The sequence below is a fragment of the Mytilus edulis genome, chromosome 6 (genome assembly GCF_963676685.1).
Source record: "Mytilus edulis chromosome 6, xbMytEdul2.2, whole genome shotgun sequence".
Classification (NCBI taxonomy): Eukaryota; Metazoa; Mollusca; class Bivalvia; order Mytilida; family Mytilidae; genus Mytilus; species Mytilus edulis.
In genome coordinates, this window is record NC_092349.1 from 14,003,349 (window position 1) to 14,030,733 (window position 27,385).

General features: G+C 32.4%; 1 protein-coding gene across 16 annotated transcripts in view; it reads right to left on the reverse strand.

The window, feature by feature from the left end:
* Positions 1–8,747: 8,747 nt before the first annotated feature.
* Positions 8,748–27,385, reverse strand: part of LOC139527193 (CAP-Gly domain-containing linker protein 1-like) — a 64,590-nt gene continuing 45,952 nt past the window's right edge. For 14 of the 16 annotated variants that reach the window (XM_071322518.1, XM_071322516.1, XM_071322517.1 and 11 more), the window contains 7 exons: positions 26,549–26,601; positions 23,347–23,401; positions 22,533–22,689; positions 22,129–22,166; positions 21,190–21,314; positions 20,533–20,708; positions 8,748–10,024 (listed from right to left, as the gene is read on the reverse strand). In XM_071322518.1, the coding sequence (XP_071178619.1) occupies positions 8,928–10,024; positions 20,533–20,708; positions 21,190–21,314; positions 22,129–22,166; positions 22,533–22,689; positions 23,347–23,401; positions 26,549–26,601 (1,701 nt within the window). In that variant the 3' untranslated portion in view covers positions 8,748–8,927. The remainder of the gene's footprint in view (positions 10,025–20,532; positions 20,709–21,189; positions 21,315–22,128; positions 22,167–22,532; positions 22,690–23,346; positions 23,402–26,548; positions 26,602–27,385) is intronic. The other 2 variants (XM_071322513.1, XM_071322509.1) reach the window with 1 other exon arrangement.

The following is a 27,385-nucleotide window of genomic DNA, read 5'->3' on the forward strand; positions in this document are numbered from 1 at the left end:
TGACTGCAAATTACTAACTCATTTTTAATAAACAAATACTTTTTTATTTATTAACATCAATAAAAATAACTGCATTTTACGCTTATAATAGAATGAAATTCAAAACAGTGTGGTTGTGGCCATTGATTGACACATTAAATTCATCCATTGACTGGGACAATTTAGGTGAACGTTTGTATGTAACGACCATTGCTCACTGTGTACTTTTTAAAGACACTTAAACTATGGGGTCACCAAAGGTTCTCAACACCTTAATAAAGTAATTCGAAAAAATTAATCAGAAATAACACGATGTTTTGATTTATATCAATTATATAAATCAAAACATAAAGGTTATTTCTGATTAATTTTTCGAATTATTATATAATTAAAGGCGTTAAGAAACCTTGGTGACCCCACAGTTTAAATGTCCATCGTAGGTACGTCGTGAACAGTGGTCGTTACAGACAAACGTTCACGTAAATTGTCCCAGTCAATGAATGAATTTAATGTGTCAATCAATGGCCACAGCCACACTGTTTTGAATTTCATTCTATGTTAAAATATAATTAAAACAGCAAACATGAAAACAACGAAACAGCAACAATTTGAGGGAAACAAACAATTACCAACTAACAGTCTGTTGACATATGATCAGCCAATTTTATTTTGTTACATGTACCATTGATCACAATCGGGTAAATTAAAGCCTTAGATGCGTAAGACACTGATGTGTAAATATATTTTTTTATCACAGCAAGTTGCATCACGTGGCCATTATGGCGTGGTCAAATATAATCATGCGTATGAGGACGCATGTTACTAAAACATGACATTGGAGAGCATGGCCTTTCAAGGGACAACAGCACATTGGAGACAATGGCGTATCCGAACAAGACGCTGATGAATCAAAACAGGTTGTAGTAATAGGCAGAAGCTAGCGAACAATAGCTAGCGAACAATAAGCCAGCGAACAATAAGGCGATATATCGAGAAACCAAAAAACAGAATAAGACAACAACGGCCGTTAAATAAAAAAATATTTAAAAAGGCAGAAAATCAGTTAAAATATAGCAATTTAAACTCAATTTTGAAATGGTTTTTATCCAATCTATTGATTTAACAAGTCGCATAACTTTTTAGGCTAATATCCAGTACCACAATAACTATGCATCTATCAACGGATTATTTGTAGGTGTAGGGCCACCTATGCACCCTCTTCAATTTAGAACGTATGTAAAAGTAGTCCTACCCTGTAAAATATAGCACCTTTTATGTCATTGTTTAATCTAGAGCTCAAAATTTGAAAAAAATGTCAAAAAATTAGGAGGGTCGGCCTATTCCAGGGCTTCTAGAGAAAAATAATGAGGAGTGTCACGGGGAATGACTATATAGGTCTTGTAGAGGAGAAACAGGCGCTTCTTTTGCGCTAGGTATCGAAGGGCGCTATGTTCAAAAATCTGAAACTAGAGCTCAAAATTTGAAAAAAATGTCAAAAAATTAGGGGGGTCGGCCTATTCCAGGAGTTCTAGAGAAAAATAATGAGGGGTGTCACGGGGTATGACTATATAGGTCTTGTAGAAAAGAAACAGGCGTTTCTTTTGCGCTAGGTATCGAAGGGCGCTATGTTCAAAAATCTGAAACTAGAGCTCAAAATTTGAAAAAAATGTCAAAAAATTAGGGGGGTCGGCCTATTCCAGGGCTTCTAGAGAAAAATAATGAGGGGTGTCACGGGGTATGACTATATAGGTCTTGTAGAGGAGAAACAGGGGGTCACCCAGCAGCGGCATAACAAAAAAAAACTCATCATAAATACCAGACGCGCGTTTCGTCTACAAAAGACTCATTAGTGACGCTCGAATCAAAATAATGGTTGAAAGGCCAAAATAAAGGACGAAGTTGAAGATCATTGAGAACCAAACATTCCTAGCAGTTTTGCCAAATACAGGTAAGACAGTTTATTCCTGGTGTAGAAAAACCTTAGTTTTTTTCAAAAACTCAAAGCGGTGTCAATTTATAAGATTATATTATTGATAAGCCAAGTCAACACACAAGTGCCAACTACTGGGATGGTGCATTTTTTCGAATTTTGAGCTCTAGTGTCAGATTTTTGAACATAGCACCCTTCGATACCTAGTGCAAAAGAAGCGCCTGTTTCTCCTCTACAAGACCTATATTATAACGCTGCCTCCCTGGTGTTAGAGTCGGACACCAGAGATAACAGGTTACAAATAAAAGGGATTTCTTTAACTGGTATGGTTTATATTACTATAAGATGTATGGCCCGACGTCTAATTGGAATACCGTCGAACCAACACACTTTACAGCTTCGTTAACCTATAGTAGACTCTAGAGGTCTATCAATACAATTATTATTTATAAATAAAAGACAAAGCATATAAAAGTTGTGATCATTTATTTAACAATCTTAAAATGGCAGAGAGAATGGCTGTGAAGGCTCTAGCTGTTTCTGGTTTGGTTGGGTTCCTGGTATGGTTGGTCTAACTAATTAAATATATATATATACACACATATATATAACAATCCAGAGTATAACCACTCTGTAGATTCAGTCGACTAGTTTAAAAACTATCATTAGCATATAGCTCATTCAGGCTTACAGAGGGTCTCAATAAAAGAACACCTATAAAATTATGTAGCCTTAATCATGTGTTAATTCAACAACATCTATTTAAAATAACCATCTGTATATGAATACATGGTTATTATTGTCACCAAGACATATATTTCTTTGACAATTAAAACTATAGGTATAATTTACCCTCTACATATATTGTCACCAACTATTACCACCCAAACTGAGTCACCGAGATTTACTCCCAACTTCTCCCAAATTCGTCTCCTAATTTCCTCCAAAAGTCTCCCTAATAGACCACTTTCGAGTTCATCCGTCACCGGAAAAAACTCGTCAATTATACGCGCCTTTATCATCGTCATTTGTGCGTTTAGGGGCGTCGTCACTTCCTTCCAATGTTGAGCGAGTGGTTGGAAAACTATAATTCTATATTGTACGAATTATTCGGCAAATTGAATTCTCAAAATTGACAATCAACACTGCTGTCATTAGGGAAATGTCAGTAAGTACCTACAGAGCAACCATTATTTCTAGTTTATCCTGCACAAAGACGATCACTAAGACGCTTGATGAACGTAAATAGTGCAGGGATACAGGCGAGCCCCTCTATCTGGTAAATGACGTCATAAAGGCGTGTATAATTGACGAGTTTTTGCCGGTGACGGATGAACTCGAAAGTGGTCTATTGTCTCCTTAATTTCCTCCAAAAGTCTCCCAAATTGTCTCCTTAATTTCCTCCTAAAGTCTCCCAAATTAGTCTCCTTAATTTCCTCCAAAAGTCTCCCTAATTGTCTCCTTAATTTCCTCCTGAAGTCTCCCAAATTAGTCTCCTTAATTTCCTCCTAAAGTCTCCCAAATTAGTCTCCTTCATTTCCTCCTAAATTCTCCGAGATTTCAAGTTTGGTGTTTCATAACATTCAATTCCAAACCACAACAATTACTGCTTTCCGTAGTTGATCATTTTAGTTTTATAAGAATGTCAGCCAATCACAGACTCTCTTACATAAGTCGGACCAATCAGCAACCATCTCTCTAATTAGGGAAATTCCCGAAATGGCAATTCAAAATGTAAACACTGGACATTTTATGTAAATAAAGATGTTTTCCAGCTTAAAATCATTAATAACTAACATATGTATTCATCATGAAGGTTATTACACCAACAGGATAACTTAGGAACACATGAAAAAGGTTAATATCTCAAATATACAACAGAACTAAAGGTACCGGCACTCCGGGAACAAACTTTGTCACCGCGAGTAAATTCCACTCATAACCTCACTTGAAACACAATAGAATTAAATCAATTTTAGTGTAATCAGCATATCGAATACACTCATATGCAAAGCATATCATCTCGCAGACATCTCCGTCTTATTATTTGTACTTAATAACACAGCATATTCAAAAAGGGGGGTTGACGGCATTACAATATAGTCATTCCCCGTGACACCCCTCATTATTTTTCTCTAGAAGCCCTGGAATAGGCCGACCCCCCTAATTTTTTGACATTTTTTTTCAAATTTTGAGCTCTAGTTTCAGATTTTTGAACATAGCACCCTTCTATACCTAGCGCAAAAGAAGTGCCTGTTTCTCCTCTACAAGACATATATAGTCATTCCCCGTGACACCCCTCATTATTTTTCTCTAGAAGCCCTGAAATAGACCGACCCCCCTAATTTTTTGACATTTTTTTCAAATTTTTAGCTCTAGTTTCAGATTTTTGAACATAGCGCCCTTCGATACCTAGTGCAAAAGAAGCGCCTGTTTCTCCTCTACAAGACCTATATAGTCATACCCCGTGACACCCCTCATTATTTTTCTCTAGAACTCCTGGAATAGGCCGACCCTACCCCCATTTTTATGCCCCACCTACGATAGTAGAGGGGCATTATGTTTTCTGGTCTGTGCGTCCGTCCGTCCGTCCGTCCGTCTGTCCCGCTTCAGGTTAAAGTTTTTGGTCAAGGTAGTTTTTGATGAAGTTTAAGTCCAATCGACTTCAAACTTAGTACACATGTCCCCTATGATATGATCTTTCTAATTTTAATGCCAAATTAGAGTTTTTACCCCAATTTCACGGTCCACTGAACATGGAAAATGATAGTGCGAGTGGGGCATTCGTGTACTGAGGACACATTCTTGTTTGGACATTTTTTTCGAATTTTGAGCTCTAGTTTCGGATTTTTGAACATAGCGCCCTTCGATACCTAGTGCAAAAAAAGCGCCTGTTTCTCCTCTACAAGACCTATATAGTCATACCCCGTGACACCCCTCATTATTTTTTTCTAGAAGTCCTAGAATAGGCCGACCCCCCTAATTTTTGACATTTTTTTCAAATTTTGAGCTCTAGTTTCAGATTTTTGAACATAGCGCCCTTCGATACCTAGCGCAAAAGAAGCGCCTGTTTCTCCTCTACAAGACCTATATAGTCATTCTCCGTGACACCCCTCATTATTTTTCTCTAGAAGTCCTAGAATAGGCCGACCCCCCTAATTTTTTGACATTTTTTTCAAATTTTGAGCTCTAGTTTCAGATTTTTGAACATAGCGCCCTTCGATACCTAGCGCAAAAGAAGCGCCTGTTTCTCCTCTACAAGACCTATATAGTCATTCCCCGTGACACCCCTCATTATTTTTCTCTAGAAGTCCTAGAATAGGCCGACCCCCCTAATTTTTTGACATTTTTTTCAAATTTTGAGCTCTAGTTTCAGATTTTTGAACATAGCGCCCTTCGATACCTAGCGCAAAAGAAGCGCCTGTTTCTCTTCTTCAATACCTATATAGTCATACCCCGTGACACCCCTCATTATTTTTCTCTAGAACTCCTGGAATAGGCCGACCCTACCCCCATTTTTTGGACATTTTTTTCGAATTTTGAGCTCTAGTTTCGGATTTTTGAACATAGCGCCCTTCGATACCTAGTGCAAAAAAAGCGCCTGTTTCTCCTCTACAAGACCTATATAGTCATACCCCGTGACACCCCTCATTATTTTTCTCTAGAAGCCCTGGAATAGGCCGACCCCCCTAATTTTTTGACATTTTTTTCAAATTTTGAGCTCTAGTTTCAGATTTTTGAACATAGCGCCCTTCGATACCTAGCGCAAAAGAAACGCCTGTTTCTTTTCTACAAGACCTATATAGTCATACCCCGTGACACCCCTCATTATTTTTCTCTAGAAGTCTTAGAATAGGCCGACCCCCCTAATTTTTTGACATTTTTTTCAAATTTTGAGCTCTAGTTTCAGATTTTTGAACATAGCGCCCTTCGATACCTAGCGCAAAAGAAGCGCCTGTTTCTCTTCTACAAGACCTATATAGTCATTCTCCGAGACACCCCTCATTATTTTTCTCTAGAAGCCCTGGATTAGGCCGACCCCCCTAATTTTTTGACATTTTTTTCAAATTTTGAGCTCTAGTTTCAGATTTTTGAACATAGCGCCCTTCGATACCTAGCGCAAAAGAAACGCCTGTTTCTCTTCTACAAGACCTATATAGTCATACCCCGTGACACCCCTCATTATTTTTCTCTAGAACTCCTGGAATAGGCCGACCCTACCCCCATTTTTTGGACATTTTTTCGAACTTTGAGCTCTAGTTTCAGATTTTTGAACATAGCGCCCTTCGATACCTAGTGCAAAAGAAGCGCATGTTTCTCCTCTACAAGACCTATATAGTCATACCTCGTGACACCCCTCATTATTTTTCTCTAGAACTCCTAGAATAGGCCGACCCCCCTAATTTTTTGACATTTTTTTCAAATTTTGAGCTCTAGTTTCAGATTTTTGAACATAGCGCCCTTCGATACCTAGCGCAAAAGAAGCGCCTGTTTCTCCTCTACAAGACCTATATAGTCATTCCCCGTGACACCCCTCATTATTTTTCTCTAGAAGTCCTAGAATAGGCCGACCCCCCTAATTTTTTGACATTTTTTTCAAATTTTGAGCTCTAGTTTCAGATTTTTGAACATAGCGCCCTTCGATACCTAGCGCAAAAGAAGTGGCTGTTTCTTCTCTACAAGACCTATATAGTCATTCCCCGTGACACCCCTCATTATTTTTCTCTAGAAGTCCTAGAATAGGCCGACTCCCCTATTTTTTTGACATTTTTTTCAAATTTTGAGCTCTAGTTTCAGATTTTTGAACATAGCGCCCTTCGATACCTAGCGCAAAAGAAGGGCCAGTTTCTCCTCTAAAAGACCTATATAGTCATTCCTCGTGACACCTCTCATTATTTTTCTCTAGAAGCCCTGGAATAGGCCGACCCCCCTAATTTTTTGACATTTTTTTCAAATTTTGAGCTCTAGTTTCAGATTTTTGAACATAGCGCCCTTCGATACCTAGCGCAAAAGAAGCGCCTGTTTCTCTTCTACAAGACCTATATAGTCATTCTCCGTGACACCCTCATTATTTTTCTCTAGAAGCCCTGGATTAGGCCGACCCCCCTAATTTTTTGACATTTTTTTCAAATTTTGAGCTCTAGTTTCAGATTTTTGAACATAGCGCCCTTCGATACCTAGCGCAAAAGAAACGCCTGTTTCTCTTCTACAAGACCTATATAGTCATACCCCGTGACACCCCTCATTATTTTTCTCTAGAACTCCTGGAATAGGCCGACTCTATCCCCATTTTTTTGACATTTTTTTCGAACTTTGAGCTCTAGTTTCAGATTTTTGAACATAGCGCCCTTCGATACCTAGTGCAAAAGAAGCGCATGTTTCTCCTCTACAAGACCTATATAGTCATACCCCGTGACACCCCTCATTATTTTTCTCTAGAACTCCTAGAATAGGCCGACCCCCCTAATTTTTTGACATTTTTTTCAAATTTTGAGCTCTAGTTTCAGATTTTTGAACATAGCGCCCTTCGATACCTAGCGCAAAAGAAGCGTCTGTTTCTCCTCTACAAGACCTATATAGTCATTCCCCGTGACACCCCTCATTATTTTTCTCTAGAAGCCCTGGAATAGGCCGACCCTCCTAATTTTTTGACATTTTTTTCAAATTTTGAGCTCTAGATTAAACAATGACATAAAAGGTGCTATATTTTACAGGGTAGGACTACTTTTACATACGTTCTAAATTGAAGAGGGTGCATAGGTGGCCCTACACCTACAAATAATCCGTTGATAGATGCATAGTTATTGTGGTACTGAATATTAGCCTAAAAAGTTATGCGACTTGTTAAATCAATAGATTGGATAAAAACCATTTCAAAATTGAGTTTAAATTGCTATATTTTAACTGATTTTCTGCCTTTTTAAATATTTTTTTATTTAACGGCCGTTGTTGTCTTATTCTGTTTTTTTTGGTTTCTCGATATATCGCCTTATTGTTCGCTGGCTTATTGTTCGCTACCTATTGTTCGCTAGCTTCTGCCTGGTGTAGATTACCTATAACATACAAAAAAAGCAGGTACGATAGCGTTCATGAATAAAAAAAATCAATTCAGAATTCTTGGATTAGTTATTCCATTATCACGTAGGAGGGCATGGACTTCTTGACCATCACGTCACACGACGACTAAGAGAGCTGTGTAACTAAAAAGCATCTTTAAAAATACATCCATTTGAATCCCTGGTTTGATGGAATAAGCAAAATACACAGGTACAAGAGGACGATAAAAAAGAAGTGGGGAGGTCTGAACGTGAAATAAAGTTGCATCTGATTTGAAAAAATATTATTCCTAATAATTTGATGGACTTTATTACATATCATTCATATACAATAGGTTTGTATTATTTAAAAAAAATCCGGGATGACCTTGAATCAGTCCTGCATGGTTTACCTTTTAATCAAAAGCGGGACAAGCACGTGAAATTATAAAGAGAACCGACACGAAACACGGAAAATATATAAGGGGAAACACGAAGCATGCACATCGAACCAAGCAAGTGAAAACAAGAAATAAAACAGTAAAAACACGAAAACACGTGAAATTAAAAGGCCGAAAACGTTGCACGAAAACAACCCTTTACCACCCTCGTTTAAGAGGAGTTCAAATCAGTGAATTATTAGCCTCAACGTGTGGTGTATCAAAACAATACGTAGTAGAGTGGGACACATTAAATGAAAATAGAGCCTGTATAATTATACATGCATCATAAAACGTTTCACTCTATTCCATTCCAATCCGTTCTAGACAACTGAAATGTTATTTACAGGAACCGAAAACCAATTACATGTATCTGCGAGTATAATCTATATATAAATTTAATGTAACTGCGCAGCAGTTGATAAAATTAAGCAAAACAAACCACAATGGTATATAATGTTGCTAAGGTTAAGACCAATACGCTGAACAGATTAATTATGCGTTAAAAATAAGCTTTTCACCAGGTCCATCATGTGCGAATTCTTAACTTATTTTACAAGAGTCCCGATTATCGTCAATCTTTAACAATCGTTCTTCTTCGTGACGTTCGCTGACTTTGTTACTGTTATTATCGTCGATAGGCAAGGCATCTTTCATATCGTCACTCCGTAACTGTTGTTCTTCGTGGTGTTGACTGCTGTCGCTATCGTCGTCAATCGATTCAGAATCTCGATTATCGCCCGTCTCTAACCTTCGTTCTTCTTCTTGAATTTGACTACTGTCGCTATCGTTGTCACTCGGTACAGAATCTCGATTACCGTCCGTCTCTATCCTTCGTTCTTCTTCGTGATGTTCGCTGACTTGACCATTGTCATTATCGTTAGTAGGAAAACCATTATCCTCCCGATCATCGCCTTCAGTATCATAAAATTCATCGATAGTTTCATCTTTTTCAGTGTTAGAGTAATCTCTGTCAGTCTTTTCATCGCTTTCCTCCACACTGATACGATTTCCATCTTTATTCTCGGTTGTTATGTCACTTCCCTCTGCATCTGTGTCATTTTTATAATTTTTGTCGGCTTTTTGTTGCTCTTGTACTTCATCGACATCTTCAGCTCTTTCGTCTTTTTTGTCAATAAATTCCTCCATAGTTTCATCGTTTTCGACGTCAGATTCTTGTCCAGTATTCATTTCATTGTCTTTGCTCTCAGATATTTCTCTACTTGAAGCGTCTGTATTTAAATGGGTTTCATCCTTAGTGTCTTTATGTTTATAATCGTCAAGAATGGCATCAACTTCATTTTCAAGAACGGTATTTTCGTCTTGCTCTAAATTAGTTTCGTTTTCTTTTTCGTCTTTAACGTGTACCTTAACATCGTCATCATCGTATATTCCAAGTTGTGAGTTACTCATTTCGTCTTCGTTACTCAGTAGTCTACCGTCACTAGATTGTTTGATGTCATAATCTTCACATGTTTCCTTTAACTGTTTTTCGTTCTCTGTGCAGACATTGCCTTTGTCATTAGAACATTCTATTTCTACTGTCTCGCTTCCGCTGTGATAACGGACTTTCGGTTCTGGAAGATAAGGCTTATCTTCAGGAATTGGTATCTGTATATTCTCACAGGGTTCATGGAATTCTGTGAAATTATATACAAACAAAAGAAATTACAAAACCAAAAACAGTCATTCACTTTTTAATCTTATCCAAATATTTCGTTTTTGTACAAACAAATTGAATAACGTTTGGTATTTATCACATTTAAAAATAATACAAAGCTAGGATCGGTATATGAAGCATGAAGGTGCCAACGTTTTTTTTATTATTAAAAATACGTCGCACAATTGTCCTGAATTTGTATGAAATACTAGCCACTGGACGTAAAGTAAGCACGTTTGTATACATTTTTACGCCACTGAATGTAACTCATCGGGTCTTTATTTACCATGAACAACACGGCGGTATCATTAGGGGAGCAAGAACTGCTGACCTTTCCGAAGTACCTGAATTCACCCATCTGCTTTTAGAGTCCTCTTTGTATTTTATCAACGGTTAAGAAAAGCATTATAGTCTTCACACAACAAATAACAACATAATATACTCGTTTATTTATTTTGAGAATGAGGGGACAATAGAGTATTGTATTGTTTATGAATATTTCAATGTTTTTTTCAAAAACTACATGTCATACTAGGATGTTGATATATTGAACATTTTTAGTTGTTGTAAAAATAATACACTGAACAAAATTTTGCCAGTAGTAGTCTGAAATGGGATTAAGAAGTGCAAAAAATTTCATGCAGCAAGAAAAGTTCATCGTTATGTTAAAATGGTCAAAATAAAGAGATGTGGTATGTTTAACAATGAGACAAATATCCAAATGATGTGAATTTAAGTTACTATAGGTCACCATATACGACTTCCAAACAAAGTCCAGACCCATGCATATATCGTATTAGTATAACTGTATATGATGTCATGTTGCAGAAATAATACAAATGACAGTCAAATAGCAAACTTAGCCTTAGGCGAAAACTTCAGTAAATGAATCAAAACTCAACGTTTATTACTTCAAATGAGACTCTATAATAAAATGTCTACTTTATTTACGAAAAAAACAATTGTGTCGCTATTACTTACTGGTTTATCGCTACGAAACCCAGGCTTGTTGATCCGCTTGTTTCTTGTGAGTCAATTTATCATTCTTTTTTGTCTTCTATACAAGTTAGCAACTGAGCATTTACACGCTAGTTCAAAAAGTAAGTCTGTCCGAGAACATGACACTTTTTCGGACACTTTATTCAGTCTTGCTCCTTACTTCTAAATGTGTGGCTGTACCGCAAAATTAGCAAATATACAAATAAGAAAATGGGCACATAACTCACGAGCAGTTAAAGTGACGCTACTTAAATGAGAGGTTGGTCCGAGTTTTGCAGAAATAAACATTCTGCATTATTTTCATAACATTTGGTTGAGGCCAACTTAAGTGAGAGACACAAACGAAAAATTCTGCAATTTTTCCATTTGTAAAAGTTCAGAACTTTAGAACGGTAAAAGTGAGCGTCGTGTATAAGATTCATAACGTTTGGTTGAGGCAAATTAAAGTTTGAGAATGGAAACGAAAAAATCATTTTTTTTCCATTTGTAAAGGTCCATATAGATCTGGAAATACACCACCAAAATTCAAACTTGAACTGTGTTTTGTAATAATAAGCTTTGTGTATAAGTTTCATAACATTTAACCTAATTTCAGTAAAAACGCATGGACCAGACGAAGGGACACTATCTCTCTTAAGATTGCTGGAACTGGACATACACCCTAGGGTCCTACGAAACTAGACCTACACCCTATAGGATCATTGAAAACTGGACCTGACCTTTGGGTCCTTTAAAACTTGATATACATCCTAGGATCTCTGAAAACTGCGATACATCCCCAGAACTCTGAAAACCAGATATTCACTCTAGTATCCCTGAATACTTGGTATACATACTAGGATCCCTGAAAATCCTAAGACCTCCGAAAACTAGATATGAACCCTGGGATTTCTCAAAACTGACATCGACCCAGGAACCTTAAAACATAGACATACACCCTAGACTCCTTAGAAAACTACATACTCCCTAGGATCCATAAAAACTGGACGAATGCCTAGAATCTCTGAAAACAGGATTTACACCCAACGATCTCTGAAAACTGGACATACACATTGGGATCTTTCAAAACTGGACTTACATCCTAGGATCTCTGAAAACTAGATGTATGCCCTTGGATTTATGAAATCTGGACATTGATCCTAGGATCCTTGAAAACTGGACATACATCCTAGCCCATTAAGATTGTGTTACATGCACCTGTTGTATGAGGGATTCTAACTGACAACCTCTTTATTGACTGGCTAGTGATACAGTAGTTGGACTTCTTAGACCACTCAGTCTTCAAGGCACCACAAGTCAATAAGAAAAATTTAAATGTTACAGTTGATTTTATTAACACTTGGCTAACCTGTATCTTTTTGGTTTAACTTGTAAATTAAGTCAAACACTTAAAATGTTCTAGCTGATGTTCTCATCAAAGCACTACCAAGAAGTTTATACATCTTGAAAATATCCAATTAAATACTAAATCACTGACCCTCTAAAACCACAGAAAGCTAAGGACTTCTTTCTCTATTTTAAGTGTGTTTTTTTTCCGCTCATAAATATAAATGCATAAACAACAATATAAAACAAATTATTAGCAATTTATTTCTGCAATATGGGATGATATGATTATATGTGGAATTGCATTATATAATGGTACATATTACATGGCAGTATAAGACCTTACCCCAACCTTTAACTTACACCCAATCCATTCAACAAGTCATTTACTATTATATTAAATAAATACACGTAATTTGTCTAGTTATAATTATTAACTTATCTATCACATACCACATACATTACTGACATTACTTATATAATAGATCTGATTGAGTGTGGTCTAAATTGATGTGCAAGTGTGGAGTTTTCCGTTTTAAGAAAAGGTTGATCAGTGGGTAACTTCTGATAAAGAAGTCATTGCATGGTTTATACCAAGGTGAATTAATTCAAAAACACTCTTTCTGGTGTTGAGTGATCCACTATGAATCACAGGTAACTGTTTTGTGAAATTGATTATTATTTAGAGTAATTCAACAGGGAATAACTAATCATCACCAAACATTTTTGTTTTATTATAAAATCATTCTGAAATGATCTCTATGAATAAAAAAGGATTTGTATTAAATGTCAATAGACAGCAACCCAACAACACAAAATCGACCAAAATTTGCAAATCTTGAAGATGATCAGTATTTAGTATTGACTTTTAAGTAGAACACTCCTCAAATGAATTGTATTTTAAGCCACACCCAATCAGATCAAATTGATAGAATAATAGTAAAATTTACATTGATAGCGTTGTCATATAAGAATCTACCACCCTGAGTGACCTATTTTTATACAAATTTATTTCATAAGAAAATCATTTTTATTGTGATCAAGTATATTTTAAAATACAGATTTATACCTTTGTTTAATGTTTTTACAATAGTGATTTGGAACTTTTTTTTCTTTTATAAAAGTGAGGTAATCTGTCAAAATCATGACCACAACTTGAATCCATCATATAAGAACTTACATAAGAAATGGTTTTAAAGTCATAACAGAATAAGGAATTAATCAGTTAAGCACGACTTCATTTACATAATGCAGAACATTTACAAATTCCTTATGATAATGATTATGTCCTTCATCGTGTTCATGTTGACCTTGATGAAATCAATTTTAATACAGAAGCATGCAAACCAAACTTTAAAAAAAATATTGATATTAAAACATATTTAAAGTAACATTTTAAAAATTTGTATATAAATGTATGTGTCCATCTTTCCTCTTCATTTAACATAGGCTATTTCATATTATGTGTACATACAAATACAATTATTTTGAATGGTTAAAAAATAAGCACTCAACTTAAGACCTGCAAGATATTTTAAGTTTCACTAATTTTATTTCTCAAAGACATTTATACCATTTGATGAAAAATTTCATTTTTATTACTATTTTCATAGCAATTGTAAGAAATAAAAAATGTTGTGGGTTGATGATTTTCAAGGACTTGAAATGTGTCTCCTTCTGGAATAACTTTTGTTTACAAGGCAAGCATATTTATAATTTCATCTTCCAAATAAAACACTTACATATTTGAAAATAAGCACAAAAGTAGCACTGAGTATACTCAAAACACAGAATTAAATTGAAATTTTCACAAATGAAGACAAAACTGAACAAATACCACAAACATTAACAAATACCATAAATAAATGCAAAAATATGAATAAATTAAAAATCTTAGCAACACACTAAGGAAAAAAGTCTTACTCAACAATTTTAATAACAATTGCTCAAGAAATCTTTTGAATGTTTTTTGTTACCATCCCCTTGGTATAATCTCTACTTAAAATATCTATGTAAACATCTATTGTTACCAAACCTGAACTAGGAAATAAGAGATAGCTTGGATGTGATTTTTTTTACGGAAATTCAATGTTTTATATTTTATCTGTATATTTTAGAATATTCTTATGGGATCTTATAAATACAAATATTTAATTTGATATAGTCTCATCCTTCTGCTATGCTATTGTGGATGTCTTGTAACATTCAAAATGCAGGAACAGAGTGAAATAAGGTTTCTAATTAAATCAGTTTGGTTTCCCCCTATTTAGAATCTACCACTGACATGGCACTGTAAAATAATTTGGTCCACTAATAGAACAAAACTTAAAACGTTCAACACCAAAAACAAACATACACTGAAAAGAACATTAAAGGCACATTTCATCTGCTTTGATTAAAATGCATATTTTTCAAAATCACACTGACTATTCTGTAATTTTTTTCCTATCTATCAATATAGCTATCAATCAATCAATGTACTTTTATCCTGCATCCATCTTTTATAATGAGAAGGGATGATCTTAGCAAGGCAAAACTTCACAGGGTTTAAATTTAAATATCCACTGAGATTTCATAATATACACAAACCTTCACATTACCAGTATTGTTTATACAACCTATGAATATTTTGAATCTAATTGTTTTTGTATAGCATGAGGCAAAAATATATTTTACGTGAAATTCAGCAGTAGCTTAAAAAAGCATAATATAACCAACAAACTGCCTTTGTATAATAAGCACACACACAAAAATCCGTAAAATTTGTGAATATTGAAAGTGCATAATTATTGGTTTTTCAATAGAATTTAACAAAAGCACCATATTTATGAGTAAAAGGAGATGTGCGGTAATTATAAATAAGACATACCTACAAAAAGTGGATTCCTTTTTGAAGAGGGATATGTTTAAGCTTAACCTTTGTGATACAATGAGAATCAGAAAAGCTATTTAGTTTTCCTTTCTTACAAAAAGCTAATGTGACTTATGATTTAATATTTTGTGCAATAATGACCATATGATATAACCATTAGCATAGATATACAACAAAACATAGCTTGTTAATTCATTATATGTCATGGTAACCAAAATTTAAGGCTAACAACATTTATTAAAGATAACATTCAACAACTTTTAGCTTTACCAAATTACCTCAAGAAAAAGCAGATACCTCATTTTGAATGATTTTTACAGGATATGTTTAAGAAACTTTCAAAACAAAGACGATTTGAAGTCCTGGAACCTCCTGAATCAACTAATGATACTGAATTTTGCATATTTGTGTACTGCTGGTTTCTTCCTCTAAAATGAAACCAATGAAGTGGTATCTCCTTAAATAAACATGTAATTACCAATGGTATATAATGAATCTACAGAGCATGGAATGGTTCATACATAAGTATACAAGTTGAGCACTGGGATAATTTACATAATGATGTGTTTATAAAAAGTGGTATACAAATTTATCACCTGTTTTCATATTCGAAAAATCCGAAATTTAAAGTTTTTTTTTATTGTACTAAGTACTATCTTTCAAATTATTTCTTTTTCTTATTGCAGCAATATAGCATAAATGGTTGATTTTATAGAGCTATGTGTGGTTTAAACAGTAAAATTAAACACATCCAGTTTAAAATGTTTTTCCAAAATATCGGCATCTTGCATCGAAAAAATTAGACTTCCACTTCAGATAAAAACAAGTGATAAATTTCACAATCACATTTGACAAATTTGTTAAATTATTATATACAATATTTATATATATGTACATTAGTCTACAATACACAATTTTTAATATATTTACATTTTACAAGATGTGCAAACTTTTTCTAATGTCATAAAATGCTCATGAACTGATGGTAAATAGAAAATGCAGTACATATAACTTCTTAGCATAAAACTTTGACCTTTTTCAAAAAAAGTTAATAGATATTTGAATAGGAAAGTCAATAAATTCTATATGTATTATCTTTTATATAAAACATAAATAGTTACTATAGAGATAGTAACAATTAATTTACATTTACTATAGTAAATATTTATTGTTTTCCAAAACCTAATCTTAATTCTGGGAATAATATGATATCTTTAACTATAATAAATTAACAAGAAGCTATATACTGGTAACTAAAAAATAGTTTTCATAAATTAAGGCCAAGATAAAAATATTTATCTGTTTAAGGTTTCCTAGAACTAAATTTTAATACTTATATTTACCCAATTACTCTACTTTTAAACTAAGTACCCAAACCTACCCTAATTTGCTACCATAACTATAACCAATATTACTTAAAAGTTTTGGCCTATCCCTATGAAATAGAAAACTGTTAACTTTCTTCTAAAATATTATTTTCATTTTAATTAATTTCTTTATAATTATCCTATGTTTAAAACTAATAAAACCCTAAAAAGATATCTATCTAATGTTGGCTTTGACATATACTACACTAAAAGACTTGTCAGTTAATTTGTGTCCATATATTTTATTTTTTATATTTTTGAAGTTTTCATATATAAATGTCCCATATTGAGTGTTACAATTGGCAGTTTTTCAAATCTTGGTGGTTGTTGATGCGATGTCAAAAGCTAGTTGTATTAGGTGACGTCTTACAGTTCTTGCTGACGGTAGCTGTACTTTAGGTGAAAATAGATGAAGATTATGTACTGGTATTATAAATGGAATCAGCTGATGATAAGCATATTTTGTAAAATAATTGAACTGGAACCATTCAAATATGTAATAACTTTAAAAAAAATTGATATTTGTAAAGCAGTATATTGATGATAACAGGGTTTGTAAAATTCAAATCAGATATGTGTGCCATGTGATATTCAACCTCATTGTATGAAAAATAGACAATATTCTACTGAAAAACATGTAAATCAGAAAATTTCCACCGATTCACTAGATAATGAAGACAACCTGTACAAGATGGCTTAGAAAAATACCTTTCTAACAACTTCAAAATATTGCATTTCAGTTTCGTTATAAAAGCTTACGAAACTGTTGCTAGAAAAATATAATATGGAACAGGCCAATGTCTGAAGGTTATCATTGATAGTTCAATTAACCTTTATGTTTCTCATTGCAACAAAAATGTGGCCTTTTCATACCTTCTCCATCAAATAGGAAATTGAATCTCACAATAAATATAATAAAAATTACATTGAATGAATATCAATAATGCACAAATACCTCATAGATTAATCAAAACCCTGTCAATTTCTTAATAAAGGATTCCAGTTAATTATTAACCTTGTGCAAATTGTTATGAAAATTAGTTCTATTTTGACATTGACTTCATGACACATGAATCAGAACTACTTCCTTAATTTGTCAAAAAAAGCTCATAATTTTAAAAATGCTGAGAATAATGCAATTTTTCATTCTACGTTTAGCAACACTATGACCTATCAAACATTTTCTTTGAATAAAAGAAAGATTTCATTTCACAAATTTCCATAGAACTAGCACAAGGTTAATTTCTTTCTAGTTTCACTTTATCTAATGAAAACCCTGTATAATGTAAAACTGTTTTTTCTAAGCAGAGGTACAATATTTTTTGCTCAGTTAAAACATGACCATCACAACTTTTTAACATATATACTGAGTATATATAACACAAATCACAACCCCAATCAGATTTGGCCATATGCATGTTAAGACACATAAAATAATTCACTTCTGTTGAAAGCTCAAAGGTTTAAAGCTGGGTACAGCAAAAGCATGAACTCGGTTCCAGTTTTGAAATTCTGCAGGTTCAAGCCAAAGTTCATGCCATTAGGTTCTTCAAATATAACAATTACTGATGACGAAAGATGGTTGTTTCACAAAAATTTTGGAACTGTAAGTAGCTGGTTCACACAATATATCTTCAAATGTTGGTTGTAAGCGTTCATTTTGCTTAGCCAGTTCACACAGCATCTTGAGGTACAAATGAAAGCCAGACTTGTTAAAGTTCAAACTCACTTTGATCTCGAAGAGGTTCACAAAAATTCAGTTCAATCCATTCTCATGACATGTCAAAGTGGTTCAAACACAGACTCATGTAAACAAATTCACACATCAAAATTGGCACTGTTTTAGAAGCAACTATAGTCTGCAAAAAGCTCGATTAAAAACAAACTTCAGCGTTACCTCGGAATATTTGTTTAAATTCATAATAACATAAATTTTCCTTCCTAATTAAAAATTAACTTTTCATGGAAATAACTTATATGAAAGTTTATTAACATATGATAAATAACAAAAAAACAAAACAAGCAACATGTTTGCGTAAAATGTTAACATGTGTTTAAAACCAAAACAAATATGGAAGGAAATTCATGCCCAATATGAAATGTAGCATTCCATTGGTGGAGTAAATCTTCTTTCATGAAAGACTATAGGTGATTGGTTAGAAAGTCTGTTCATCATCACAAGCATCTGTCCAATGACCAAATGCTACAAACAAAATAAGAATGCACACAGTCAATGTTATATTGTCAATTTTTCTAAATGTTCATCCAGTTCTTTTATACAAATTGGTTTGCAGATATAACTGACCCATTTTCGATTTTTTTTTTAGAGTAATTTTTTTTTTACTCTACTTTTTTACTTTATAAAATTAAAATAAGATAGGAAGTATACAAATTCTAACTAAGAGCTGGATGATTGATTGGTTGGTTGGTGTGTAATGCCACTTATTTTGCTATTTTATGGCGGTCGATATTGATTGAGGAAGCCAGAGTGAGAGAACCTCAGACTTTTGGTAATGCTGGTTTGATATACCATGCTTAATGATTCTTGTCAGGATTAGCTTTAAATATTTTTTGACTGACCAAGCAGCATTTTTAGATATAATCTACAAATCTACAAACCAATTTATCAAAAAAGTGTGATTATACACATATTTTGTAATTTATTATTAAATTTTGAAAGATGAAAAAGACATTTCCAAATTGCAACTACTTTTTCTTTATCCCTAAAAATATCAAAGTTATTTATTGTCTTTTCATTTTTATAACAATATAACAATAAACATGTTAAACTTTCAATGGCAGATCACTGAATTTCTGAAAATTACTTTTTTATTCCCTGTCCGACATTATAAGCATTTTCATACCCACAATTTTTATATTTACATTTTGACCCCATTTAACATTTAATAGATCTGCCAGTGAGGTTCATTTCAATTTGATATATATATTTCAGTAGATGATTGTGGCCAATCAAAATTCATAAAGAAAACATTTTTTCTCATTGTTATATAACTGTACTATTTTTTAAAGTTATTTTTAATACAATAAAATGTTTGCATTTTTCCATCAATCTTTTGAGACATAATCTAATTTTTCATCTTTTACAAAAATGTTTGATTTAAATTAATTTGAATTTTAAGTTTTGACTGGCCATATCATGCAGTTAATTCATGATAATATAGTTGAAAATAAAATATGATTCATGCCATTAACATTTCATCAATTTAAAAACAGAATGCAATATAGAGTAGATATCAAAGTTAGTTAATTACAGGCTAAGAATTCCATTTCCGAATCCAGAAAAGCATGATATGGCCAGGAGAAAGTCAGAATATTGCTTGTAAATTTATTTATGAAGTTTAAGTTATATCCATTTCACGAAAAGTTATTAACTGTTAACCTGATGAAGAACAGAGCTAATCACAATAAAGTTCTGTTGGATGAACAAAGAATGATATTCTAAACTTGAGATAACTATTTATCATTTAACTTTTCAACAAATCTATAATTTATCTTTGATTCTTGGTTATCAAAAGGAATTCTTTGCTCTGACAGATAAAATTTTGAATGATCACATACATGGACAGTGATACATTTGCTCTGTTTTTGGGATTTGGAATTTTGCATTTTATCAGAGTATCAAAATTGTACTAGTTTCAATATATATCAACAGAAGATTTGTAAATTTTTGTACTTCTATATCATGTAACATAGGAAATTTTTGCAAAGACATTATCTTGGCTAATTTAATTGTCAAGATAAAAACTCTAAAATGTCTCCTTTAGTAAATTCCATCTTTATGGAAATTAGACCAAAGAACAAGAAAGATATGATAAAGAGTCCTCCTAAACACACGGAGCAGGGTTTGAGTCAACAACTTTGAAAATTTTACCCAGAATTCAATATAATCTAAAACCTTCTTACCTTCACATATATCACAGTAAGGTCGTAGTTGTTTACGGTCACCACCGTGATGTGAAGGCGATGGAGTTTCCTCATCGTAATCCATGGCCTGACAAGGACAATCTTCAGTATCATGTTGATCAAACACGTCACATATATCACAGAATAATCGGGGAGGAGGCTTCTTACTTTCACTTCTACAAATAGACATCAAAGAATAAATAGACAAGAATAAATGTATCACAGAATGAAAGTAGATGCGGTTTCTTACATTCAGTAGTTTTCCTTATAAAACTTATGTACATATACATTTTCCTTTAATTTGTCCACATTTAGAAGATTCAGTAGATATTCCAGCAAGATTCTTAATTTAGTGATTTGATTTTAGGTTGAAGTTTACTTTATTTTAATTGAATGCTTCAAGGATTGTTGATGGTTTACTATAAAGTGACAATTGGTAAACTACAGCATCAAAACACAGCAATTAATTAGCTGCCATATTTTCACATCATAACAGACAGAGAGAAAAAAAAAAAAGATGATTGTATGATATATTTGCGTAAAAAATTATAAAATCGTGCATAGAAGACTAAGTTTATGTTATATACATACATTGGTTCAAGAATTGGATAAACATTATTTTTACCAGACATATCTACTATTCAACAGAGAACTTACACTTCTTCCATGGAACTGTTGGCCTCTCCATTTGTAAGAACACCTGATTCCATGGCTTCCAATCTCGTCTTAAGATCTCCATTTTTCTTTTGTAGATCTACTATCACAGAGTTAAGGAACTCAACCTAAAATCAAATCACTAAATTAAGAATCTTGCTGGAATATCTACTGTGGGTTTAATAACTTTTCATGGATGACGGAAAAATTACATTTTTGTTGATATTTTATTTCACCATGTTTTTAGTCATACAAGTCTTAAAAAAATTGTTATTCATTGAACATTTAATTTCATGGTTCAACTGTACCAATGAAATCCATGAAAATTGGTGTCCAACAAATAATAAAGAATCCACAGTATCTCCTTTCAGCTCAAGACATTTTTCCAAAAATTGTACTATTGAGTGTTGTACACTTTCTTTGAAGTATGCTGTGATATAATTTTTAGGAAAAAAAAAATGTTGAAATGAGAATTACTACAAGGCCAGTATTCTTTCAAGCAAGACAGTTGCAAACAACAGTAAAAAGTAATAAAAGCTTTTTTCTTAGTAAAATTCTTACTTGTTTATTGAAAAATGGTGAATATCAATTTTTACTGCCCATTTTTATTCCCAAATTTAAGCAAGTTTTAAAATTTGATTTTTATCTACAGTTTATCTTATTCTGTGTGTAAAAAAAAGGTTGGTTTACATGTTTTTATGTTGTTCATCATTTTGTACATAATTTAGGCCATTTGTTTGTTTTTTCTTTTGAATTGTTTTACATTTGTCATTTCAGGGCCTTTTATAGCTGACTATGCGGTATGGGCTTTGCTCATTGTTCAAGACAATATGGTTACCTATAATTGTGTGTTATTTGGTCTCTTGTAAAGGTTTGTGTCATTGGAAATCATACCACATCTTCTATTCTATATATATCTTGTAACTATATATACTGACTGACCTGACCGTCTATTGTCTGTTTATCTTCAATTTCATTGGCTACAAAAAAAAACAATATCTCAATATATAAGCTTCTCACAAGAAGGAAAAATTTCTTCCAAAGGATGTCAGATATTGGTTTTTCAGTTAAATAAAACCAGCTATGAGTTCTTGAAGGCACATGTTTAAATGGCATATCATTTACGGAATAGTTATGTTCAAGCAACTGTAGCTAAATTTAAATTTTAACAAATAGTGAGACTGTCTATCTATAGCTGAATTTTAGCATTCTATTTTTACTTCTTAAACCTAAAAGAAGCTACTATTTTATCTTTCATTCCTACATTATTTAACTAATCGAAAGTTAAGATTTTACATTAGAGTCAATTCAGTATCTCTTTTCTTATTTTGTATTTTAGATTGTACCTGAGAGTCCTATAGTATTGCTGTTTACTTCTTGAGCCTGAAGTTGAGATTTCAGTGAATTTATCTGACTCATCAAGTCTTTGTTTTCTTTTTCTTGCTTCTCTGTTGAATGTCTGAACTTATCTAGTGAGGCATTTTCATTCTTTAAGTTGGCAACCTGTTGGAATATAAAAAATATTAATAATTCTATAGTTTTAAACAGACTTATTATTCCGTACAAGTGCCACAAATAGTTTTTAACAAAATAGCTGTATCATCAAACAATACACAATTGGTTTTGCTTTTTTTGTACATTGTGTACATTTGTATGTAAGAAAAGTTGAAATAAATGGAAAATGTGTCCATGGGACACAGATGATGCCCCAGCTTGCATATAACATTTAAACAAACATAACTGAAGACAGGTAAAAGTGATGAACATAAATTTGAACTTGATCTGTGTTATGATAAGCAATGAGTATACGTTTCATAACATTTGGTTGAGGCATCCTTCAGTTAGAGAACAGAAATTATCCTTGGGATGTAAGAAAACAGGGTGACACTTAATCTCAACTCTGATGCAGACGGGGAAATACAAAACAATTCTGATTTGGTTTCATATATATAATATTAAATAGACTGATATTGCTGCATTAAATTTGAAATATCAAAACAATCAAGTAGAATTTGGGCAAAAAATCCAAAAATAGAAATCATCTCATCAAATTTTGCCAACTGACAAGATTCGCCTATAAAATTTTTCAAATAATTTGCACTTCAAAACATATAGACAAACAATTCTTCATCTAACCCAAATATAATAAGCCATAATTACCTCTTTCTGAAGAGAAATCTTTGTCTTTTCTAGACTATCAATTTCCTTTCTGTGACTGAAAAATAAACCCCAAAAAAATAAGTTGTATGTAATATGTCTCTTTCAGCTTCAATATTTATTGTGTACATAGTACAATGTAAAATTAACTCATTTGTAATTTGGATCATATTTTTATAATATTGCTCTTTTTTTACACAGGATACAAAATGCATTCTTTCTGTTGATTATTACCACATTTAACATTGGAATTATGCTTTTCTTTTGATCTTCTTTCTTTTTACATAGAAATACTTTTTATAATGCATAAAAAATCTAACTAAAACGGCTGAAAAGGTGAAAAAGATTAAGAAAAATGTTAATTGGTGACAATTTGTTTTAATTGTAACTAACTAAATGTTATTTGCCCTAAAATGCAAAGTCCAACAGAGAAAATAAAATATCATATTTTCTTTATAAAAATTTAAATCTCATGTCTGTTTAAAGTTTTTTTCTATAGATACTTTGCAATTATGTTTCTTATCTAAAAATTCTATGCAGGTGCTGCCATTCTTTTTTTAATTCCTAAAATTTTTCATAATTCACTTAAAAATAGGATTAATCAAAGTTCCCTTTTCTTCCTCAAAGATATAGTTTCAATAGTTTTGAGTTTATTCACAAAAGACAGAGTTTTCAAAGATGGTATTTTTGTCAAAAGAGAAAATATCTTGTACATTTATTTTTCTTCAACATCATTAGGCAGCAACCATTTGATTTTCTGGGGGGGGGGGGGGGGGGGGGGGGCTATGGTTTTTTTTGGAAAAAAAAGTTTGTTTCCAGTTTTTGGAGAAAAAAATAATTTGTTTTTGATTCTGAGAAAAAAAATTGTTTGTTTCATCCTCAGCTGCCACTATATGTAATGCTAAAATTGAAAGAAAAAAATTGTTTTCGACTTGTCGCGAAAAAATAGATTGCGGCGAAAAAAAAAATTTGTCCAGAAAAAAAAATCATAGCCCCCCCCAGAAAATCAAATGGTGGCTGCCTTAGACCAAATGGCACTATCTCATATCTTCCAGTTAAATTGAAAATATTTGTCCCGACCAAATAGCCTTTAAAAATATACTATGGTTACAGAAACCTTATGAATATTCAAATTACCAGATAGTTTACATAATTTATTCAAAATACCAGATAATTTACATAATTTATTCTAAATACCAGATAATTTACATAATTTATTCAAAATACCAGATATATTTACATATTTTATTCAAAATATCACATAAATTTACATAATTTATTTAATATACCAGATATATTTACATAATTAGTTGTCTACTTTAATGAGCATCTCCATGCATGTACAGAAGCAAAATTACTTAATACACTGGCTTAATAATTCATTCCATATTATCTAGTGTTCTTGGTATGATAATCATTTCTTCAGTCAAATAAAGAATTTCATGCTGTTAGTATTCGTGATTTGTAAACCTGATCCAGATATCATTTCCCTTAAGGTAATTTCTATTTAATATGTTATTTGTAAAAAAAAAAAAACAAGTAATCATAGATATGCAAGCATTAGGGGGATTCAAAATCATGCATCTGACAAAAATTTTGTGAATAAAAATAAATATTGTATTTTCTGATTCTTTATCTTAAAAACAGGGATTTAAAGTAGGCTGTGAGTTAAACAAAAATATCTGAATCAGATTTCATTGTATAGTTTAAAAGAATTTTTTCTATCTTCTTTTAGTCCCAAATATATATAAAAAAAAAATCTAAACCTTCTATTATTCCTAACTATTTAAGATATTTCTTTTACATATATCTTCTATTATTCCCAAATATATGTATTTCTTATAAAGCGTTTTGTCCTCAGAGTAGGTCACCAATTTGTTATTTTAAGTAGAAGTTGAAATGTCAAACTGTTTTCCAAAAAGAGGTTACATCTTGTAAATGCAACAGACACATTAAAAAAAAATCTATGTTAGGAATTCACCTTTTACAATGGAGGTTGTTTAAAAATAGCTTTAAAAATTAAACAAATCATTAAAGCATATTTGACTTTGAAAATTCTATTTTTACACTTAAAACAGAAGACAAGTAAAGCTTGTACAACATTGATCAAGATCACAGAATAAAAAGAAAAAATAGACTTCAAATGAGTTATTCAAGGGACATAACTCTAACAAGCATTATTCAACTCAAGGTCACTTAAGTTTGTAGAAATAACTGTGCAATAATAATAATAATTTCTAGCAAATATAACATTCATGCACTTGTGAGCTTACCATTAAGACCATGTAGTGAAATCAGCGACACACACAGTCAAGGTTGAATAAAAAAATAATACACACTTTAATAAGACAGTTCTAAAACTACTTCCCAATTAGTTGAACATTTCTTTTATTCAACTTATTGTTTCAAGAAAACTTTCTAATACCGTATAGCGTTATTTTTACGGGGTGTAAATTTTTCGATTATTTTCACGGATAGAACAAAACCGTTTAAAATAAATTCCGACAAATTAAAAGTGCACATGCAAAGGTATTGATAAAAGTTTTGAATCCGCCAAAATAATAAGGCCAAGCTATTTCGTATACCTTATTCAATGTAAACTATAAAATTTTACACCCGCCAAAAATAACCTGCTATACAGTATCACATTCCTTCACTGCAAAAATATCTTAACATTACATTGAAAACTAATGTTATATCTTCATTTTTCATAAATTTAAAAGCCCCTGATGACTTAATTCAAAATAGAAATAAAGCTTACAACTAGTTTATCATACACTCAGGTAAGTTTATGGTAAAATGATGTCTATTTTTAACTATGTAGACTTTAAATACTTCTTGATGAAATATAGATTGAACCCACAAAAATGGCGCTTTTAATTATGTGTATTGGCATATACTATATTTTTATGCTTTAACATTTTCCCCTGCTGATACACATAATTAATATGGCATATTAATGAACGCTGTATTTTGAACTCATATGGTTAGAGATCTCTTATGTCATTACACCTTTCCTGTATAAACTTACAGGAATGGTTTATCCTGTAAAAGAAATACAAGTACTGTATGTTGAATCTAACCACTTAATCATTATACTGATTTGACACAATTCTACAACACTTTCTAAGTATGCATGTGTCACACACAGTGAAGTGATCAACCATGACAAAACTACAAATAATTGATAAAGGACGACACCCACCTTTCTTCTGTTTTCTCTATTTCTTGGTTCAACTGCATGTTCTGTTCTTCTAACTGTGAAAGAAAAATAATGACTTGTAGTTCAATTAAGTTTCATTTTGAAATTATGTTTAATTTTTTTCTAACAAGCTTTGTATAATTTTAAATTGTAGTGAGTGGTTTAAAAAAAAATAGGTATTTCACATCCAATTTTTTATGGAAATATTCTTTATAAAGCACAAAGGTGTCAGTATTCACCTCAAAAACTAGCAAAACCTTTGAATAAATTTATTAAGAAGGGATATAGTTACGATACTGTTGTCAGGTCATTAAAGATTGCATATTTTGGCATTAATATTGATTCACTTATAGGGTCTTTGCATCGGAACTAAACACATTTATTCAAAAACCAGTTGTTGGCATGACACGGGTTATGTTCTTCTCATATATGTTATGATGGTATGATACTAAACCCCTAACGGGAAGGATTGTGCTTGATGTTCATATGATGAAATCATAATCTTTCAGTCAGTTTTATTGAAGTCTGGAGCTGGTATGTCAGTTAACTGCTAGTAGTCTGTTGTTATTTATGTATTTATGTATTATTGTCATTTTGTTTATTTTCTTTGGTTACATCTTCTGACATCAGACTCGGACTTCTCTTGAACTGACTTTTAATGTGCGTATTGTTATGCGTTTACTTTTCTACATTGGCTAGAGGTATAGGGGGAGGGTTGAGATCTCACAAACATGTTTAACCCCGTCGTATTTTTGTGCCTGTCCCAAGTCAGGAGCCTCTGGCCTTTGTTAGTCTTGTATTATTTTAATTTTAGTTTCTTGTGTACAATTTGGAAAGTAT